Raw genomic sequence first — 22,831 nt, 5'->3', positions numbered from 1 at the left:
GGAGAAGCATCTGCAAATACTTGATCTTTTCTGAAATACTGTTGGCTGTTAGCTGGGTGTATACCACTGTTCCACTAATATGTTTGACAACATGCTCCTAAGTAAATTTAATCTAGACTTTTGATTCTGCTGATGAGAGGTTTGGTCACTGCAGATTGCACTTTCAGTACCACTAAATATGCCATTATCCTGTCTCTAGTGCATTTGTCTTACATGGACATCCAGCCCTTTTGGGGGACTTGAATCAACAAGTGTCATTATAAAGATGAAATTTTGGAGAACAGATTTGGAATGACTAACTTCTCGTGCAGTGGCTGAAAGGGTCATCGCTTTGGCCTACATCTGGACAACATCCTGAAAAAAATCCTTTAAAATTAGAGGAATGCTGCCAGCTATATAGGGTTTGTCATATAATTAAGGAAATTAGCACCAAGTGCCAGATTTACACCAATAACTTGGAGGTATCTGTTAGTGTTCTCTAATTTTGATCAGAATTCTTTTTCAAATATTTAATTTAAGTTTTTATACTGTGCTTCACAATACAGTTTAATTTATGAAATATGCTTAAAAAACCTTCCCTTCTAAAGTGACCTTGAATTTTAGGAAATTGTAGGTTGTTCTCTAATTTTGATCCCTATTGTGTGTGTGTGTGAGTACGTACATATATATATATATATATATATATATATACACACACACACACATACATATATATATATATGTGTGTGTGTGTGTGTGTGTTCCCAGTCACAAATTATTTATTTATCACTTTGTCCATTGTCCATTGTATAGCTGTAGCAAGTAGCGCAGGACATTGTATCAGTTAAGCCACCCATCATAAAACAAAACTCATCTTGATTTTCTTTATAATTTGGTTTCATTTCAGTGGTTTAAATGTCACCAATTTCCTCACATTTGCAATAGACAAATGTTCATTTTTGACCCTGCACACACCATGCATGGTATGCCAAGCACACTAGCATATAGTAGCCTAATAAGTCATGTTCTGTTGCCCAAGTTAATTCTATCTCCTTTAAAAGAAGTCATAAAAGGCATACTTAAGACAATTATCAGAATACCGTTGGATCAAGATGGTCAAACTACTATCATTGTAACATGTGAAACAGTAATCATTTAGCAGTCGGACTATGAAGGGGTCGGCATGTCTTGTACTGGGCAGCCCATGCAGGGTTCTGAGAGTTTGGCATGACACCTAATAAACAGCCAGAGAAGTCAGCATAACTTCAACTGAAATAAACACATATACACAGCTTTAGCCATCCTGCCAGCGTGCCTTCTCATTAAATATATACAAAACATCCTATAGCGCTCCCCATTTTTCAGCGTTCACAATACTTATCAAAAGCTGTTGGTCAAATCACAGTAGAGAGCACTGACTGCACTTTTATCCCACTGTTCTGTTTATTTAAATGAGTTTATGTATGTATTTATCTGCTGTCATTATGAGGAGTTTCCCATGAGGAACCTCACAGATGATTCTTGCAGCTGGTGCCCACGGAATCAGAAACACCTCCAACTGAATTAGTTTCTCACCACCGTGGAATTATGGATTTCAGTAATGAAGCTCACCTCAGCATTACTGATATCTGATCACCAGCAAGAGACTGGCTAAAACTGAGCAGCCAGTGTCACCTCATTCTCTAGCTGCCTTATCATTTGGCACATCTCTTGCAACCATACTGATATCATCTCGTTTTATTAGTTTGCTGAGGACGCATGGCACGTGAGGACGCAAGCAACGTGTACTTGCTTGAATAGGGAAGGGTCACCTTGTTTAGAACACAATAGAATACTTTGGTTTCTATTTTCTTTGCCTAGGTCAGGGGGTATGAAAATGGATAGTAGGAACTTTGATGGACTTTGGGGTTTCCTGCATGTCCATTTAATTTGCATGAGGAATGTGCCTGCATATATGGGGGGAGGGGTTGGGCTGCACGACCCAAGGCAAACAGGGGTCCAGATGTATTTTATTAACTGTAATGAGCTTTATGAGAGACACTTACAAAGACAATAAAACAAAAAGTGATGTTTTATAAGAATAAAGACTCATGTGTTCCTTTTAAAACTTCACACAAAATTCACACACACACAAAAAATTATATAGGGCGGATAACTTAACACATTCATTAGATTAATTAATTATGGAGAAAAATAACGCGTTAAAATTATTCAAGCACTTGCCCCGCCCCAGAACCATGTGGATCATCTGCCATTTCATACAGTCAATTGATGACTAATATGAGGCAGAGCAACAACTTACTGCGTGATGGAGCTTAGAAAATGTCCCTAAAATTCAAGATATGGGGTAAAACGCCCCTTTGAGATTGTGTCTCATATTTACATCACATAGTTAAGAAATATCAAACGACCTGTAGGCTAGTTGCAATATAGTGTACAACAGTTCATCAAGAGGTTAATACTGTGTTATTTTAGACACAATGTTGTCTGTTTTGCTCAATTTTGCCAACCAAAATATAAAGACAAATCAGAACTGGTCATCCCCGAGCAACCCACAGCAGTATTTCATTTCTTATTACACATTTTGAACGAATTGGGCGAATCATTTGGCGTTGAACCATTGGCCATAGTCGTGTTGGCTTTGAAGCGGCTGCACAGATCGATCAGTGTATGACATCAAAGTACCGCGAGAGAGATTCAAAAGCACAAGGAGTCGTCTGCTCTCTAAGTTCTTGCGGTACTTTGATATCACACACTGATCGGTCTGATGGTGATGACCCACTTTAAGTCACAAAAGCCTAATGATTTACTTCACTCCTGAATGAATCAAACGAATGAATAAATGACTCGATGACTTAATCATTAAGACATTTACCACCACCTACTGGCAGTTTTAATTTATTATTTAGATTATCATTTCATTAAAGAAATTATTTAATATTATCATGATAATAATAATAAAATTAAAAAAATAAAATTATTAAAGTTATAGTTCACCCAACCAAAAATGACAATTCTGTCATCATTTACTCACATGGTCCAAAAGAGTAGGCTATATGTAATAAATTTTATCAAACTAAATATTTCTTGCTGAACCTACTTTTTGTAATCTCTGTTTGATGTTTTGCACAACAAAGACTTTAAATTATCTTTTCAGAGTAATTTTTCCAAATTTGATGTGCGATTAATTAGATTAATCACCACACCACGTAATTAATTAGATAAAACATTTTAATCGCTTACCAGCCCTAATATATATTATATTATATATATATTTTTTTATTATTTATTTATTTTTTTATTTTTTTTTTGGGTTTTCTTCCAAAAATTATTTTTATTTATTTATTTTTTTTACATAAGATAGTTGTTTATATCATAAGATACACAACATTGTTTGGATTCAAACCATTGACTGTAAAAAAATACAAATAAAAAATAGATGACGCAATTCCACAAATATTGAAGCCAGAATATCCCAGTATAGCCAATGGCGTCTTTTGGACCCTGTGCAGAAGCGATTGTGAGGCAGAGCCACAATCTCAGAGTCCCGCCCAAAAGAACCAATTGCAAGCTCCCAGATGCAAGCTCTGGCTCCCCTCACAATGATAGCGCACCCTGTTTTTATAGCAACAAATAACTAATTAAAAGCAAACTTATTAGAGAAACAGGCACTTGAACATACATCAGTGTGATACGAATGATTTGATTCTTTTTTTTTAGTTTAGCTTACGTCTCATTTGTTTCCTTCGAGAGGGCGGGGTTTATGACCTGACCAATCAGCCACCAGATAGTGATCAAAATGTTATGGCTTCGCTTTTCAGGACGTGTACTTTTCTTGATTCAAAAAAGTTTTTTCCTATAGGACGCCGAGGCGCAACATGTCTGAAGCATGTGAGAACTGATAGACTTCATCTTCAGTGAGTTATTCAACATTTTTAGTTTTTTCTGTATCTTTTTTTTGGCAGCAAGTAGAAGATATATTATTTGGGGAAAAACGGGTCACAGGCAGGATTCATACCTGTTTTTCCTACAGGAGTACCAATTTTTGGCGTGACATTTTTGAAGCATGTGCCTCTTCTCCAAGCTCTTTTGAGCTGGAAAGCCCTTCTCGACTTCGACCCCCCCACCCACCCCACAAAATACACAAAGCAGTGGGCTGCTCCATGGCAGAGGCCTGCATATATTTGAGTGAAAAAATTCACTATAGAGCTTCAAAAAGTGGGAGTTATGAGGCGACTGATTCATGTAAAGATAAAGAGAGTGAAATTGAGAAAACAAAGAACCTGTGTAAAGAGCAAACAAACTTTCACCTTCTGCTTGGGGTTGGATGGTTTCTACGAAATGACTTTGTATATGACCCAACATGCTGCATCTCCAGATATACCCTCATCAGCCTACATTACAGAGAGGAAAATACAAAGGGGAAAAACAACCTGAAAGGGAAAATAAAAATCCAAAAAATATATTTATATATTTATATTTATATATATTTACGAGGTATGTATCCACAAAAAAAGAACAAAAACAAGCAGTCTTTTTCTAACCTTGTGTCAGAGTCTTAATTAAAATAATAATAGTTATAATAATAATAATAATATCAATAGTAAATCAGCAAACCAAAACAAGGAGACTAAGCTCCTAGAAGCGTAGCACTGAGAGTTCAGTCAGCTTTCTCCAAAGGGAGTCCAAAGCATCAAAGCCTCAATCCACCAGGTGGCGCTGCAACACACTTTGAGGAACTTTTTTTTCTCCTTCATGTTAAGTCCAAAAAACAAAGAAAAAATAACAATAGTTCCAAGAGTTCAGCAGAAAACGTATTAAGCCAACATAGCTAAAAGCTCAAAAGGTGCTGTGGCCCCCTGGCAACCGTGTCTCTGATTTCCGAAGCTGTTCACGGTCTCCACAACAAAAGGTGTCTTGTGCAACAAAACAGAAGGAAGAGCAAAACGAATCTCGATTCTAAAACAAAAACACAGGAGATGTGATCCTCCTAGAGTTTGTTAGTGAGGCTGTGTCCCACCTTCCTTCAAGGTCATGCCAGATACTGCTGCATCGCCGTTTTTGCCCTTAGAGAAGGAGGGAGATGTGAACGGTTAAATCTTTACTAAGGCAACAAACCAAGATGAAGCAACTACCAACAGATCAATGCCAGTCTGTCGATCACCTGTCACAGAGGTTGGGATCTGATGCCTGGGTGAGTTTGTGTAAGATATCAACGAAGCCCATCTCCCTTAGCTTGTCCTGTCTCTCTTGTGAGCCTGGAAGAAGTGAAAAAACACAAACCTGTATTCTTGACAGTACACAAAGAGTCTTATTTAGCCAGAGGACTGGTCTTACTATCAGAGCAAAATCTTCACAAAATGTATTTCCAATACTACACTGTTGTTATTTTCTGAAACAGCATTGCATGCCTGAACAAACTCTTAAGAGGAACAATAATAAATACATATTAATAATAATAATAATAAGAGCCTCAAAATGAAATATTTAGGACAAAATTAAGATGTTAATATTTCACAAATATTTTTCCCTTGCCATTTCATTAATAAAACCATTAAATTTAACATAATAAATTATTGGTTGTTAGGATTTTGTGTATTCTTTCTTTAGGACATTGAATGCCTAAAACAGAAAACCTAAAATAGATACACATTTTAAACACATGTAATAAAACACAAATGATTCATGCTTAATATTTTAATACTGATTTGACAACACTAATGACGCTTTTACTGTAAATGGTTTTGTGCATGTTTGGACAAACTGAGAGCACAACAGTTAAACTGTCCCACTACACCTCCACAGAACCCACGTGTCCTGAGCTCCTCACCGTCCTCCTCATTCCAGACGAGGTTAGAGATGCAGAAGGTGGCAGCCAGCTGCAGCTTCACATTGGAGTGACCCTGAAATATAGACAACAGAAGAAATTACACAATTACATCCAAAAGGAGAAAGACAAGAAGGGCCAAGAGCAAGGGAAAGTGATAAGGCCCAAGCAGCAGCACAAGGACACTATGTTACAGACAACAACATCTAAAAACATATTCTATGTATTGAAAATTTATGCCTTGAATTAATGTATTGAAAAAAGCCCACAAATGAGAAACCAGATGAAAAGACAATGCACTGACCATGTAATATTTAATTTTTTGGAGCATGTCGTCATTGGTCATAATGAGTTCCTTTGCAGTGTTTCCGTCAGCAATGTTGGCCAATATGCACAATGTCTGCAAAAGATGACAAAGCCAAAGTTAAACATCAGCTCCGGGAACTATTCAAATCAATGCTCCTAAACGAATGTTCCGGGTTCCACAGCAGTTATCTGTGTTCTTGAGGAAACATAAAGATGTTTCATATATATTTTGAAACTTAATATAGAACACAATTTAAGATGAATTTTATAACACAATATTGTAATGTAATGTAATGTAATGTATTTTTAATCAAATAACTGCAGACCTGATGGGAATAACATTAAACATGTGAACAAAAACACATACAGTTTAATGCACCACAATGTATCACACTCAAAATAACTGATAACTGATTGAGAAAGAAATAAAAAAGAAGAAAAGAAAAGGGGAGCAACCAACTGATAACAAGAATAAGAACTGATAAAGAATTTTTCTATGATCAGTTTTACATTCTAAAAAGTAATTTTAAGACCTTGATTCTTTTCAAGGACTTCTACAGACACAAAATGCCTGTGGAATATAATAGCTGCTTGATATTTCTTGCTAGTCTGATTCTGTAAGACCTAGTGAGCACAATGCAATCTTAATGTGTTTGAGCAGCTCACCTGCTCTTTGACCTCTATGCTGTGTTCTCCCTCCAGGATAAGTGTGACCGCTTGCATGATCTGCTTCCCATGTGAGCTCATGACCTGGTCTATATGCTGCCAAAGACAGGGACAGACACTTAGTGTGTGTGTTTTACAGAAAGGCCATACGTTTGACTGTTAGACAGTGGAAGGGGATATATATATGTATGTGTGTGTGTGTGTGTGTGTGTGTGTGTGTGTGTGTGTACATATACATTCATACACATAAAGTGGGTATAGAAACTAATCCCCCTCCCCCCTTTAAAATCATCACATTTTGTTGATTTACAGCCTGAAATGAATGAATGCTTCATCCAGCTGCATTTACTCCATCCATTATATAAACCATCCAAGATATAACACCAAGATGTCAGAAAACCAAAAACAAACAGGATCACTGAGTTGGAAAAAGGATCACCCTTGTGTCAGTATTTTGTTGAACAACCTTTTCTTTTTTAATTACAACTTTTGGTCAAGTTCAGTTAATTTTTTTTAAGGTAGAGCGTTTGTGGACTGCAGTCTTCAAATCATTCCACAGATTTTCAGTGGGGTTTAAGTCTTGGCTCTGACTAGGACGTGCAAACACATTCACCGTTTTCTCATTCAACCACTGTGTGCTCAGTTTTGCTGTGTGTTTGGGTCACTGTCATCTTGGTAGACAAACCTTCTTCCCATTGAAATCTTTCTGACAGAGGGCAGCAGACTTTCCTCAAGAATTTGACTGTATTTTTGCCCCATCCATGTTTCCTTGTATCCTGACAAGTGCTCCAGTCCCTGCTGCAGAGAAACACCAAGAAAAGGACATCACCACCTCCATACTTTACTGGAGGAATGCTGTTATTTGGATCGTGAGCTGTAATCGATTTCTGCCAGACATATCTTTTGGGGTTGAAGAAAAAGAATACAATTTTAGTCTCATCTGACTATAACACCATTTTCCATGAGGCCTCAGAATCTTCAAGATGCGTTTTGGCAAAACTCATTCGTGACTGCATGTGGCCTTTCTTGGGGACCACTCTTTGTCATGAATTACTGCAACTGCTTCAGATTTGCTGTTGGCCTCCTTGTAGCCAGTTTCCTTCTGGCTCTTTCATTTAGTTTAGAATCACGTCCTGATGCAGGTAGGGTCAGTGTTGTATATAATATCTTCCACTTGTTAATAATAGACTTCACTGTGCTTCTAGGCATTGATAAAGTGTTTAGGAAGATCAAAGCTGGCACACCACAGCTCCCAAAATAGAAAATATTTATCTCTGTTCTCACCACAGGTGAAGTTTTGAGCCAAAAAGCTCTTCATCAGCTCTTCATCGATAAAGCCTTTGGAATTTTTTTGTATCCATCTCCTGACTTGTGCCTGTCCACAACTTTATCCCGGAGATCTTTTGATGGGTACTCATAGTTGATTGTTTGCTTCAGTTGCTCTACCAAGGACTGAAATGCTCCAGGAATGCTCTTCTCATGCTGAGCTAATCACAATGACCACAGATGATCAAGTTAAATATCAAATGGCTTTGTGTGCATTGAGAAGATGATTAGCTACACATGACTCTGGCATATCGGTGTTATGTCTTTCACTTGGATGTTAAAAGTTGTAAATACAGCTGGATAAAACAAAAACTAGCTTCATTTCAGAGCCTGGGGATGTTCTTTTCTATACCCACTGTGCATATATAAATATATATATATCCTCCGGACAACCAGCTATGGAGTTTTGTCCTCTGTAGACACTGGGACTAAAAGCATGTTTATTACAAATTTGGCAATAATTACTCCCATTACTAGACTTCTTTTTTCATTACGTTGCCCCAAAAACGAATTAATATGCAAATTATATGCAGTGTATAGAGATACATTGTACATAATGTGACAACCTGTTTATGCCAACCTGCATAAAACAAAATAGTATAACAAATCATTCTATTATATCTTTCATAACAAAGCTGAGAATAATTTTTTATACAAAGTCTGTCATAAATCAATTAAAAATAGATTGGGGATGAAAAAAACCAACACTGTTTTTGCCTTTTCATTTTTTTAAATTCTATTTAAAAAAAAGGACTTTAAAAAATATATTTATATAATAAAAATATATAATTTTTGGCCTAGTGGTTAGAGTTTGACTCCTAACCCTAGGGTTGTGGGTTTGAGTCTCGGGCTGGCAATACCACGACTGAGGTGCCCTTGAGCAAGTCACCGAACCCCCAACTGCTCTCCGGGGGCCAAAGCATAAATGATGCCCACTGCTCCAGCTTTGTGTTCACAGTGTGTGTGTGTTCGCTGCTGTGTGTGTGCACTTTGGATGGGTTAAATGCAGAGCACGAATTCTGAGTATGGGTCACCATACTTGGCTGTATGTCACGTCACTTACTTCACTCACTCACTCACTTCACTCACTTCACTCACTCGTCACTTAAATTCAACATATTTTTTTTCTTTGGGTAGTCAGGAGGTATAAATATATACACATATATAAACATAATGTGTGTTACCGGCCGGGTGGAGAGCAGGTTTCGAAGCAGCCCCAATGTTTTCATGAGCACATTGGTATCAGGATCAGACAGGAGTCTAAAAAGTTGTTCTGTGCCCAGAGCTCGAACTATCTCCACCTTCACCTTCTGATCTGCCTGGAAGGCCATGTTCTGCACAAACACACATTACAGATTCTGATGACATAGAGTGTTTTCATTCTGAACCTCTGTTGTGGACCAAAGTCTGTTGGTCTTACCATGAGAGCCCAGATGCCGTTGACCCTTAGAGCTGGACTGTCACTTTGTGTGAGGCTGCATAGTAACTCGATGACCCCAGACTCTAAGATAGGCTGTGGACACACACATCCACAGTCACTTTTTAAAGCCCAGTAGCACTGGGAATATCCCTCATACTTTTTCCTCTGTCTTCTGTTAATAATATTGCCTGACCAGAAATTCTGAAGCCGTTTTAAAAGCTTTAAGTTTGAATGTTTTCAATAATTATAGTAATTACAATAATATTACTTTTACTTTTACTTTTAAGAAACTGAAAATCTTGGCTGTATAATGCTTATAAACCAACAAAGAGTGTGTACTTTACCTCTTTGCTGGGTGAAAACTCCAGCAGTAGATTGCATAGTGTTGAAGAGGCCATGACCAGGACCTCATCTGGTGCGTTCTGTAACAGCTACCCACAAAAACAAATGTGCATTCAATTAGGCTTTGATTAGCATACAGATTTAAATCAACATCATCTGAATATGATACCTTCATTAGTGGCTTCCATACTGCATGATCATGGAAACTTGTCCTTAGCTGTTGTACAGACCGTGATAAACTGTGCAGACATCTAGAGGAAATTTGAAAGAAAGAAATTGAAACAAGGGCAAACCAAAACCTTTTATTCTCTCAATTATTTCAAAATCCAACTGCTGTGCATTTTCAACAAACACATTTCACTTTCAGACAACTATTCAAAAGTTTGAAGTCTGTAAGATTTTTTCTAAATATTTTTGAAAGAAGTCTCTTATGCTCAAAAAGGCTTCATTAGAAATGTATTTGTCACTTTTGATTAATTGAATGCATCATTGTGGAATAAAAATACTGATTTCTTATTTTTTTTTTATTTTACAGACCCCAAACCTTTTTGATTCCCTTAATTTTTTTTGGGACAGTCAATTAGGAGAAAATGTGCATCATACCTGACTGCTGCTAACCGTACTTTGATACTAGATTCTGATAGGCCACTAACAATCCTGTCCATCATGTTTTCCGTCTCTGTAATCTGTAGTAGGTATCAATGCAGTGAGCATTCCAGACACTCTTTGGACTTTTTCTTTTCTTTCTTTTTTTTTTTTTTAAACAGAGCAATTGCAATATAATATAAATCACCTTTTTCCTGATGTCCTCGTCATTGGAGCCCAGCGAGGCATAGAGTTTAAAGGCTGCTTGCCGCAGCTCATGCGCATGTTTCAAGTCATGGTCCAACTACAGGAAGACAAATGATCAGATAAACTGAGTGTACATTATATCAGAAAAGCAAAAGGTACCTGATTACCCCTACTACTGAAATCCCCATACTTAGTTTTATACAAAAATAACAGAAGTCTCTGGTATGTCCTCATTTAGAAAGCTAAATAAATGCATGCATGTGAACGTGAAGTTACCCTCTTAATATCAGTGATGGCGCTGACAGAGCTCGGGTATTTAAAGTAGTCAGCCAACATGGACACGAGGTGATCGGTGACGCTTGCAATCCGCTGTAGTTCTATGTCCGGCTCCATCAGGAAGGCTAGCGTCTCAGCCCCCTCCACCCTCTCCTCCAGTAACCGCTCTTTACTGCACATCCGCACCAGGCATGGCAAAGTCTGTGCACACACACAGAACTAGTTCCCACACACTTTCAATGGTGACACTTTTGCATTCATCACATATATGTAGAAGTTTTCTGGAGGTACCTTTAGTACAATAGAGTTGTCGTCTGTCCTGATGGCTCCTGCTCGACACATGTATGTTAAACTGAGAGAAAAAGAATGTGAGTTTGTAAAAGCTAAAGCGATTAATCATGTATTTTCACAAATAACCTGCAAGATGAGATTTGCTCACCATTTGGCGGCTGTAAGCTGCATTTCGATGGGTTTGTCCCTTTGCAGCATTCTAACAAAAACCTGAGAGAGCTGCTCACCATCTACAAGCACTGAGAAACACATGCATACAAACAAAATAATATGAGTCTCAGCAGGCTTAAGCATTATTTTATTAATTGGCTCCGTAGATATACAGAAATCCTAAATAAATGTTTTAAGCTTTGAACCAAACCACCATTTCTTACATAATCACAACATCTGATTCAAAGAACAAAGGAGCATTGCAAAAAATTATGAATCAGACTTTATGTGATTTGCTATGAGAAAACTCCGCTGAAACTTTTAGGCTCTAATACTACACCATGAACTAATCAAATCAAATGTTTGCTGTCAGTAGGATTTCTAATTCTCGCAGTCTGCATTTATTTGCTCAAAAATACAGTAATATTGTGAAACAGTGTTACAATTTAAAACAACTGTTTTCTATTCTAATATATTTTCAAATATACTATTCCTGTGATGCCAAAGCTGTATTTTCAACAGCCATTACTCCAGTCCTTAGTGTCACATTATCAATTAAATCATTGTAAAATGCTGATTTGGTGCTGAATAAACACTTATTAATATCAATGTTGACCACTGTTGTGCCGCTTAATATTTTTGCTCTGAATATCATGTTTTACCTCCAGAAACCTACTGTTGTTCTCTATTCTTTTATTTCACTGAACAGTGTTTCAGACATTACCAAAGAAAATGTAAAACTGCAACACAAAAGAGAAGTCAAAGATCATCTCTGATGAACGTAAGCCAGGAGGACAAAATAAGTGGTGATCAAATGATGGTAGATAGAGGATGAGGGTCGTGCTCACCATTCACCAGTGTCATAGAGACCTGCGCATTCTCATAGGCCAAAACTGAGAAACACTTCAAGGCCTGCATCCGTACCTGCAGAGAGAGTTCACAAACCATAATTACTCAGAATACAGACATGCATCAACAATACCATAATAAAAGGAAAAGTCACTCAGATCCTTTTTGTACTTTATAGGAGGGAGAGATGAGCAGGGGAGCGATGTTCTGGATGGCACCGTGGTTAAACAACACCGTCTGATGTTCTGGAGTCTGGACACACACATTAATCAATAGAGACAAAAGAATAGATTACTTTGCCTAAACTGTAAATTTGCCATGTGGCCACAGGTGCTAATCACTAATCACTAATCACTAATAAGGCTTGGAATAAAGCTTGCTTGTGGCTAATCTACTCAGAATTTAGAGCTGGAACCATTTGCTTTATAATTCTGAATAAATGCATATTTACTGTGTGATGTGTTGTGTGTTACCTTGCAGCAGTGGGCGAAGATTTGCGTGATGTATTCCTGCGTGTGCTGTGACCGACTCAGCAGGGACATGAGGTGAGGGATAACAGTGGGGTCCTGGTGCAAATTGAAACATGTTGATCATGCTTCTGTTTGTGCACGCGCATACGTCATTTCAGAATGTGCAAGTTGTCTTACTGTGTACAGCAGCTGCACTGGTGTGACTGGACTGATGAAGACGGTTCTTAAACAGCGCAGACATGCCTCGATGAAAATCAGATCAGAGCACAAGAGACCTGCAGAAACACAAAACACCGCTCAGAAGACTGGAATCATGAAGATATCTTACTTTTTTTGAAGAATTTATGCTCATCAAGGATGCATCTATTTGATAAAAAAAATATAATAAAACAGTAGTATCAAAGATAGACTGAGAAGACAGAGCAAGAACCTTGAAGCAGGGCTGGGATGATGTGACAGTCCACCAGGGACTTGATGTTGTTCTCTGTGCCCATTGCCAGGCTTCCTAACACGACCGCACATTCAGTCCTCAGCTCAAGACTAGAAGAGCTCTGCTGGAGAAGATACAGAAGTCTACACCCACCCACACACACACACACCAAATACATCCTCATCAGCAGGGATTAGCATGTAAAACAGAGAACAGATAAAAAATATTTTGCTGTCTTAAAGGTAGGAGAGTGTCTTGTTTATTTCCAGCTTTAAATATGATTTTGAATCCCTGATATTTAATATAATTTCAGACTTTTGGACTTCCATGTAATTTTCCAGCTATATTGGCCCAGCTCAGACAACTGAATAGATTAGCTATGATTCTTCAACCTTACTTCCTGTGTCAAAACTCATTGCAGTTCTATTGGTGGGAAAAGGTTAAAGTGGTTGGACATACCTTGGCACGGCTCCCAGCACAATCAGGTTGGCCTTCTGTCTGTTGTTTCCAATGACAGCATTCTTCATGTCACTATCAATAAAGGTACAATCACTTATAATACTTATAACTTGTGCATAACACACATCTTCACAGGCATAGAAACAAATCAACAGAAAAAATGAAGAAATAATTTTGAGGGTGTTATTGGTCAGATAAACGACATGCTGGGTGAAAAAAAAAGCTGTTTATTGGTTGCTGAACTTTTTGTAAAAAAAAATAAATAATAATAAACTACCGTTCAAACGTTTGGGGTCAGTAAATTTTGTTTTTAAGAAGTTTTATTCTGCAAAGACACATTAAAATAATCAAATATGACATTAAAAATGTTCACACAATTACAAAGGAATTGTATCTGAAATAAATACTGTTCTATTGAACTTTGTATTCTTTAATATTGTATTATGGTTTAAACAAAAAATATTTAAGCAACACAACAATTAGAAATGTTTCTTTAGCACCAAATCAGCATATAAGAATTATTTTGAAGGATTATGTGAACTGAAGCCTGGAGTAATGGCTGCTGAAAATTCAGCTTTTCCAATACAGAAATTAATAAATTGAAAACGTTATTTTAAACTGTAACAATGCTCAACTAATGCTTTTACTCAAATAAAATGCATGTTTTGGTGAGCATAAGAAATTTCTTTAAAATCTTAAAAAACTCTTTAAAACAAATGCTAAATTATATTCCAGTCTAAATAGTCCTTCAGTGTGAGACAAAAAAAAAAAAAAATTGAATAAAAAATATTAAAATTAGTATTTCAGTTAATTTGGAACCTACATGTACAATAATTAAATAATTTACAATATGTTATTTAAAACAGACACTGGTGATCTTGTAAGTGTAAATTTGAATGAGCAGAGGATTCCAGAGGCTGATAATGAAAGCAAACAGTAACACCCTCCTAGCAGACTCTCATCTCATGACATAGGTAGCACACACAGGTAGCGAGATGTAGCGAGATTCTGCTCTGAACAAAATGGATGTGGAAATTTTGTATTTCTTTTTCTCTCCTATAAGGCTTTTTGCACTAAAATGACAGACAATGCATGTGCAATTGTAGCTGATGCTTTATCTGTGCTCTTCTTCATCAACAGTTCCCAAAATATTTGCAAATCTTTCCATGATCACAATGTACTCATGCAACATTCAAGTCAAATCAGAAGGATGTTAAGAGTTGAGTGCACATGAAAGGCAGAACAAAATAACAGACACACAGAGAATCAATTACAAACATCATTTGCTCTATTTTTTTTGCATTATCACTAAAAAGCTTTCAGTCTTTATCAGGAAATGAAAAAAAGGAGACAGAAATATGAAACTGTCCAGTGTTGTTATTGTTAACAGGAAAATAAACTAAAACTATAAAAAAAAATAATAATAATAATAATAATATTGAAATAACTGAATGTGTAATAACCTGTAATAGCATAACACTGGGAATTAAAGTGTAACTTACATTGTTTTATTAAATTATGATCACAGTAAATACAAATTCAGAAGTATTAAAGATATTTCATTTTAGAATATTTAATATTAAATATGTGTTAAATATATTTTTTCCTGCTTGTGCGTGCACCACATGCCACTCCCGGCAAGATGCCGCCCATACCTAAATCTTCCCCGGTCCAAAACAACAACTATTTTAAGTAATATTGTTTTGTGTCACAAAATGAGGGTTTAAGAGGGTTTTTTTTTAGGTTAGAATGTAGATGTTTAGACTTCCAATATGCAGTTTGTTCATTAAGATAATGGATATTTGAACATTTGCTTTGACGTTGTCAGAGTTGTGAGCTCCAGGGCATCAGCCCGCCGAGAGCAGCCTCACCTCACCTCAACCAGTTCTTCTGGAATTTGCCACTGGCTTTGATGTCTCTATAGTGGTTAAACATGAGATATAATTCGTTTTGGGTTCATCTAAAAGGTAATCTTTGGTCTCATTAATCTATTATTTGTTCCAGAACTAATAGTTTTGGCTGAGGGGAAAATATATCATAATGTTATATTTTATGTATCTTCAATGCTGTTTGAAAGAGTGCTGCCTTTGTACTTTTGACTGGACTGCTTAGCAACTTTTATGATGGCTGTTGTTGTTTATTAAATATTATTATTCAATAAATAATATTTTATAGTGTTCAGGGGCAAATTTAGTGAATCGGGGGCCCCAGGCAAAATATAGAAATGGGGCCCTAAACATTTGCACACATCTACCCAGATCAGCCTTGAAGTGTGTTTTTTTTTTTTTTTTTTTTTTTTATGCTTGCTGCTGGACAATGGTGCCCCATAGTGGTGTCCAACATTTCTACATTTTTCCTGTACATGTTATGATGGCTTTATTGAGCCTATAAAATGATATTTATTGAGCCTATATTTATAAAAAAAAAAAAGAAATGGGATGAGTCTGAAGTATAAATTATTAAATTAATCTAAAACGGGGTTGTTTTGTGTGTTATGTGTGTGGATCCGCACACACGTGTTTGTAAATCCGCACCCGCCCGTACCCGCAGTATTTAAAACCGCATCCGACCTGTTTTCCGACAGCAGCACTAATTAAAATCCGCACCCGACCCGACCCGCTTAAAATAGAACCGACACCCAACCCGCACCCGAAATCAAATCAGTTAAGCAAATCACATTAGACACACTTTTTTCGAATTTTATTGCCAGGTCACACAGAAGTTATTTATGGAAAACTCTTTTTAAAAGATATTCGTTTTTTATACATTGTATCTTAATTTTGATCAATGTTTTATCTATCAATTGCCCATATTTTAATAAATAAGAAGCAAATATATATAGCAGACAATGAAATAACCTTAGTGTAATTGACAGAATTCCAAAAAAATATTTTGCTACCTAAAATTTTTATATTTTTTGTATCACGCATGCATGTCTATTTCCCTCATATTATCGCAATATTTGTCATTTTTTTATATATCGGCATCGGCCGATATCCGTGTTTAGTAGCGCCGATTTAAAGTCAGGCACGTCGGCGGGCAGCCCCGTGTTATTGGCGCTGTGGAAAGTGCTGCTGCTGCCACTGCATGTGAAGCACCCCCAAGCCAAAACTTTTGGAAGATTCAACAACAGGCCTGGGAGATAAAGGTAGTCAGAGAAGTTCACTCTGTGAATGGGGTGGAGAAGTTAGCAGCTCTAACAAACACTGCAGCGTGATTGAGGGCTCCGTTACTCCGCCCCGCTCACAGACAGCACCGCGCTCGGAGAGACAGCTGTCCTGGAGCTGCCCAGAACGGTGAATAACATTTGTTTGGAAGCATGGTTTGATGCAGACAAAAAACAGTTTTCCATCCAACTCATTTGTATTTAGGGATGTCAACATTTATTAATTTCCATGATCGATCGTCGTTTAAATTAACAATCAAGTGATAAACTTAATTCTGCAAAATGCGTCTGCAGCGGTATTAGTATTATGTGCAAAAGCCACTTGGAAAAAAAGCCTTCTCACACGAATTAAAGGGGTTTTAGTGTGAATTGCGGATTGAATTATGAAAAAAAAAAAAAAAAAGTTGCGCATGTTCAGTCCACACTCATTGGTAATGCGGAGCGGAGGAACGGAGGAGCTTGAACGCCCTGCGCATTTTGGCTTCCCTGTCAGATATAATGATGAATGAAAGAGGTCAGAGTGAAAAGATTGTGCCAGATCTTTATGAACAGGAGAAGAAAAAAGTTGTGGATGAACTATCCCGAGCATCCCCTGTTGCGCTCAGGGGATTGAGAGCTATGTGATGATAACTGCTCATTTCATCACAGCAGACTGAGAGATGAGAAGTCAGTTGATTTCATATATTTTAATTTAATAATTTAATGTTAATAAAAAAGACAAAACGTATGTTTATTTGTCTTGGCTTTTTTTTCTCTTTTTTTTGCTGATCCGAAAAATGATCCGATCCATACGAGGACGAGCGAGCGTGGGTTTGACGAGACGTATTTGGAGGTTATTGCTCACGTCTCGTTCTGCACATATCCAAATGTTTCCATATTCGCAATGTATCTGGATGTTAAACTATAATATATATATATATATATATATATATATAAACTAGATGGAACACATCATCCTCTTCACATGAGCAAAAACGTCCTTGGCATAACAGCAGAGAGGACCGGTATACGGTCTATTTAAACTGACCAGTGTAACCTTTTAAATGTTTGGTTGACTGGACATTATTTTAATAATGAACAGACTGCGATGTAAGTTTGAAATTAGAATGAACTTTAGATGTTCTGTGTCATTTATACCAAACACAAATGTTGCTAGTTGCTAGTGTGTTTGCAGCACTACTGTTATTTATTTTTTATATTTTTATTTTTTTATATATTTTTCAGTTTAATTGATTTTTATTTCTAAAATTGTATTTATTTAAATGTATATTTAAGTTTACATTTATGTTCCAACAAACTTTAAAAATTCTACTTGATAAATGTAAATGCTCTAAAACTTTTATGTAAATGATTGACTTATATATATATATATATATATAACCTGTTTTATATATTACCTGTTTTATATATTTAATACTTGGTCAGTTTATTGATTTGTATGGTTAACTTTGGATAATTTTTTTTATTTTAATACCGTGCAGTGCACTAAATTAAGATTCGAGAGATGGTTCAAGTCAGTGCTCAATAAATGATGATAAGTTTAGAAAGGTTGTGCATCCACTTATTATTAGTGTGACATTTTAGCATGCAAATCAAGGGGAAAACTCCAAGATATCGGCCCTAAAAATCGGCAGCACATATCGGCCATCGGCTGACCCTGACCTCTAAACATCGGCTATAGAAAAACCCATATCGGTCGATCTCTAGTTTCAATATACTGGTATTAAATGCATTTTCTGAGAATTTATATTTCACTTTTTTACTGCAAATGTTGAAATACGTGCTCTTTGGTCCATCAGTCACTGATCACATAAGAATAAAATCTCATAATAAAATAGAAAATTGACTGATTTATGAATGCATAGTTCTCATCAGTCAGAAATACAGATGAACGCTTTCATTTGTTGTATTTTTGATCTTGAAAGAAAACAGAACAACAAAAGAGCGAATCATACCACCGTCTGAGGTTGTGCTTCAAGTCGAACGCACCCATTTTTAAATCGTTCACAGCTGAGCATCGCGAGAGGCGGATCTGCGCCAGAGCGCGCATGTAAATGAGCTGCACAAAGTAAAAAAAAACAACAACCCTGGATAGCCTAGATTAGGCCCATATTCACAAATGTGTTAGCTATGGAATGAAATATCTGATATTTTGTCTAATACATGCAAGTGGAAGTGTATTGTTGTTTAAACACCCTTATAACGATCGCGTTATGCACAAAATAATTTTATGACACTGTGGCGAGTGGGGCGGGGCCGAGAGGCGTGGGAACGAGGAGTGAGGCCAGGTGTAGTGATTGGAGATGAGCTACACCTGAGCCCCACCGCTAGTATCGAGTCCCACGTAGGAGATGGAAGGATATAAAACTGGAGTGACGACCGTGAAGGAGGAGAGAGGACCAGGCCTGGGATATTATTTTAATGTGTTTGCTTTTTATTTGCGCGCACCAGTCGTCCGCGAGGGGCTGGTGCGCAGTTTTGTATTTATTTTCGAACATTAAAATAATATCCCAGGCCTGGTCCTCTCTCCTCCTTCACGGTCGTCACTCCAGTTTTATATCCTTCCATCTCCTACGTGGGACTCGATACTAGCGGTGGGGCTCAGGTGTAGCTCATCTCCAATCACTACACCTGGCCTCACTCCTCGTTCCCACGCCTCTCGGCCCCGCCCCACTCGCCACAGTCTGTACCGATTTTTCCCGGAAAAACACGACCGACTGGAGGCGTGACGTGTGGGCGGAGCTAAAGAATCACGAGCGCCAGTAGGCTTTTGCGTTGAGAGCGTTTGGAAGCTGTGACATTACCGTGAGGAAAAAAACCATCATCCAAAACAAACCATGGCTAACAGTCAGATTCAGCCGTTTATTTATGATCCAGAATGAAATCCCGAGGCTGAAACTGAACGAGAGCAGCAGCAGCAACGACTCGCTCCGAGCGGGGCTCGAACCCGGGTCTCCGATGGGAGGCAGATGCACTAACAAGGAGGCAGAGATATTTGAAGCAGTTTTACTCACCGCCTGCGGTTCCAACACACGATCGTGACCCTTTTTCGTTGGGATTGCATCATCCTTAAGAAATAAACGATACTCAAATCCATCGTCAAACTGGGCCTTGTTTGTAAAACAAGCATTTTCGAAATGCAGGGAACAAACACTTGCACAACTCCGTTGATGCTCTGTAAAAATACACTCCATCCACTGGTCCCTTAATGCTGTTTTTTCTTATGTAATCTGTGCAGGGTTGTCTTGCCCTAGCAACCAAAAACACACTCATTTTGTGACATTTCGCGACGCTCTCGCTCTGATCAGTGATTGTCTGTGCACAGCCTCTCTCTGCTCTACTATACGGGAGCGCGCACTCTTCCGGGAGAAGTGCCCTTAAGACCCATATAAGGAAATTCCGCTCCATTTAATGTCACACAGAGCCATACTCGAAAAAAACTTTCCGAAACTTGTGACAAACTGGAAGGAGTATTTTTGGAACAGAAATACTCCTTCAAACGTACAACTTAATTTTTGAAACTTTGTCCATGTTTAGCATGGGAATCCAACTCTTTAACAGTGTAAAAAACTCAGTATGCATGAAATAGCATTTCACCCCCCCTTTAATGTGTTAGTTGATTCCTGCTATGATGGAGGATCTAGATGTGTGGAAAAATATGGCTGTGGCAGTCGGGAACATCAAGCTAACAGTAACTAGAATAAAATTACCAGTAACCAGAGTTAAAAATAAAAATGAAGAGACATGAGCTGCATCTACCCAGATACACTCACATAAACACAGATACTCTCCCAGATCCTCCTCACAGCATTTTACATTACACAAACATAAAAGACTGCATTGTACATATGCTAAGGACTAAACTTCCTTTGGTGACAGCCTCATCTTTAGCACTCAGAAAAGTCAGCATGGTGAACTATAACACAGAGCAGAGTGCTCACACACAAGGAAGGACACATAGTTGTTTACTCACATGACTCCCTGTAGCACGTTCTGTGGGTCAGGGTCGAAAAGCCGGTCAACATAGTGGCGACTCGTGGCTGTGACTTCCTGCATAGTGACAAATGACAGCACAAAAATGATTCAGCAAACTCATCTCATCTGAGGCATCACAACACCCTCAGTCGCGTCTCATAGCCTCCTGCCTGCTCACAATACTTTGGTCTGTTTACCCTTACAGTTGCCAGCTGTTGGTGGAAGTCTCTAGAAGGAGATTTCTCATCTCCTCAAACACTGCAGCTCACTTGCACAGGCAGAGGTAACAATTTCAGGCCAGAAAAAAATGGGAATGATGGTCACCCCAAACATACAGTACACGCAAACAGTTGGCAGTGGCACTGCTATAAATATCACTTCATGATAAAAAAAATATCACATCTACAGATGAACTCTACAATTTTGTAACATAATGTAACATAATGATGTTACGTTGTACCAACCTAAGCTGTTCTGGCACAAATGAGTTTCTAACAGACTTCTTGGGATTTGGGATAATTATTAAATTACAGTATTCCATCTCTCTATGATTTCCCAGCCCCAAAATGCTTATTGAGCTGTCTGTTTAGACATTATTACATGGATAAAGAATCAAGTTACAATTCTTGCAACATGACTAATTAACATTTATTTGACATACTGAAATAAGATATACTTGGAATCCAGTGATAAACTCATCTGGTTTCACTGGTTATTCTCACTATGATGCAATTAATATAATAACAGATACATGCTTATAGACAAGCCTATGTAGTATATACTATACATTTTTTTAAATGAAATTTAATTAAATTAGAAAAACACAGTCACAACATCCTTACATCTTAATCCTCACGTTCTGTTTGGGATCTAAAAGACTTTCAAGACCCTTGATGGCTGATGATACACGGGGCAAATTTTTGAGAAATTGTGCGGTGCAACTTATTTTGAACAATGTTGCTTGGGCGCTTTCCCATTGAGAATGGGTAACAAATTTCTGTCTGGATACTTTACTTTACCTGGCTGCCTGTTAACGGCAACATTGCTCAAAAAGTTGCCCCTTGTATCATCAGCCTTCCAGTTAAAAACCCATACTTAATATTTAATTCATTTTAAGACAGCACATAATGATTTTACAACCAATGATGCTAAACAAAATATTGTATTGATTAAAAATGACTTGGAGTCTCAGAAACCTCTTTAAAATATATGTGATGATCCAACTGACTTTAGACAGAAACAGTGTTAATATATGGGATATCCATTAACTTTTATAAAAAGAGCATAATAATATAGCAAACGGTTAAAGCTTTAACAATATCACTCTCCTGGGTCGAATGGATCAGAGGATTACATTTAAAGTTTTTTTAGGGGAAGATCATTAAAAGAACATGAAGGCTAAATTATGAACGATGTCCCTATTTTTTATTTTATTTTACTTTTTTACTAGACTACAATTTAAAGTACTAAGTGAAAACTGGGAGAGATGAGATTATACCCTCAGAGTACACACCTGACCCCATCAGTGCACCTGTGCTGCACCACAGTGAGGGCAGATCAACATGTGTCAAAACAAACAGGACAGAACTACAGAGCTGTCAAAAGGGGGGCGTTACCACCACATCAGCCCATCAGATCATCATTTAACCGCTTCATCAGAGAATATCAAGCAGGTTTGATTTTGTTTTTGGAGCCCCAGGTCTAAATATGGAATGGAAACTAAATATAACTTTGATTTGACAGCTCTGAGCACATCCAGATCTAATGTTAACCACATAAACACACAGCCAGCCATCAAAAACCACATCGCTTGGTTTAAGATCAATTGCTAAAGTCTATCTAATGTGTCTAGTGTATATCTGAATGACCCTGAAGTGAAAATGTGAGGTTTTAATGGGTATAATCAAAGAGACTCACGGATAACACGCTGATGCGTAAAGGGGCCTCCAGCAGGCACGCCATCATTCACCCAGCGGAACATTCACAGCGGCACTTTCCACACAAACACAGCTCAGTCAGCGGTTATTTACATCAGCACTTTCTCCGCACGCTATATTCGGCAGAACATGCAGAGCAGCACTTTCCACACCACCTAATCCCTATTTAA

General features: G+C 37.6%; 1 protein-coding gene across 3 annotated transcripts; it reads right to left on the bottom strand.

The window, feature by feature from the left end:
* Window positions 1-4,134: 4,134 nt before the first annotated feature.
* LOC128019840 (armadillo repeat-containing protein 8) lies at window positions 4,135-22,755 on the bottom strand. Of its 3 annotated transcripts, none has more exons than XM_052606116.1 (22): window positions 22,642-22,755; window positions 20,723-20,799; window positions 13,584-13,655; window positions 13,125-13,267; window positions 12,872-12,969; window positions 12,698-12,790; window positions 12,396-12,476; window positions 12,224-12,299; window positions 11,374-11,464; window positions 11,226-11,286; window positions 10,935-11,135; window positions 10,660-10,755; window positions 10,470-10,552; window positions 10,036-10,117; window positions 9,869-9,955; window positions 9,525-9,617; window positions 9,289-9,438; window positions 6,779-6,874; window positions 6,111-6,206; window positions 5,777-5,882; window positions 5,144-5,237; window positions 4,135-5,045 (listed from the first exon to the last, which is right to left on the bottom strand). In XM_052606116.1, exons 1-22 carry the CDS (start codon window positions 22,687-22,689, stop codon window positions 5,012-5,014), a joined length of 2,058 nt encoding a protein of 685 aa, XP_052462076.1. In that variant the 5' UTR covers window positions 22,690-22,755; the 3' UTR covers window positions 4,135-5,011. The 3 variants fall into 3 exon arrangements, with proteins under 3 accessions (XP_052462076.1, XP_052462077.1, XP_052462079.1); XM_052606117.1 differs by having other exon boundaries at window positions 5,792-5,882; XM_052606119.1 differs by having other exon boundaries at window positions 5,810-5,882; window positions 22,642-22,754.
* Between the last annotated feature and the right edge of the window lie 76 nt (window positions 22,756-22,831).

This window comes from Carassius gibelio, chromosome A9, assembly GCF_023724105.1.
Source record: "Carassius gibelio isolate Cgi1373 ecotype wild population from Czech Republic chromosome A9, carGib1.2-hapl.c, whole genome shotgun sequence".
Lineage (NCBI taxonomy): Eukaryota > Metazoa > Chordata > Actinopteri > Cypriniformes > Cyprinidae > Carassius > Carassius gibelio.
This window is presented reverse-complemented; position numbering and strand designations above follow the sequence as displayed.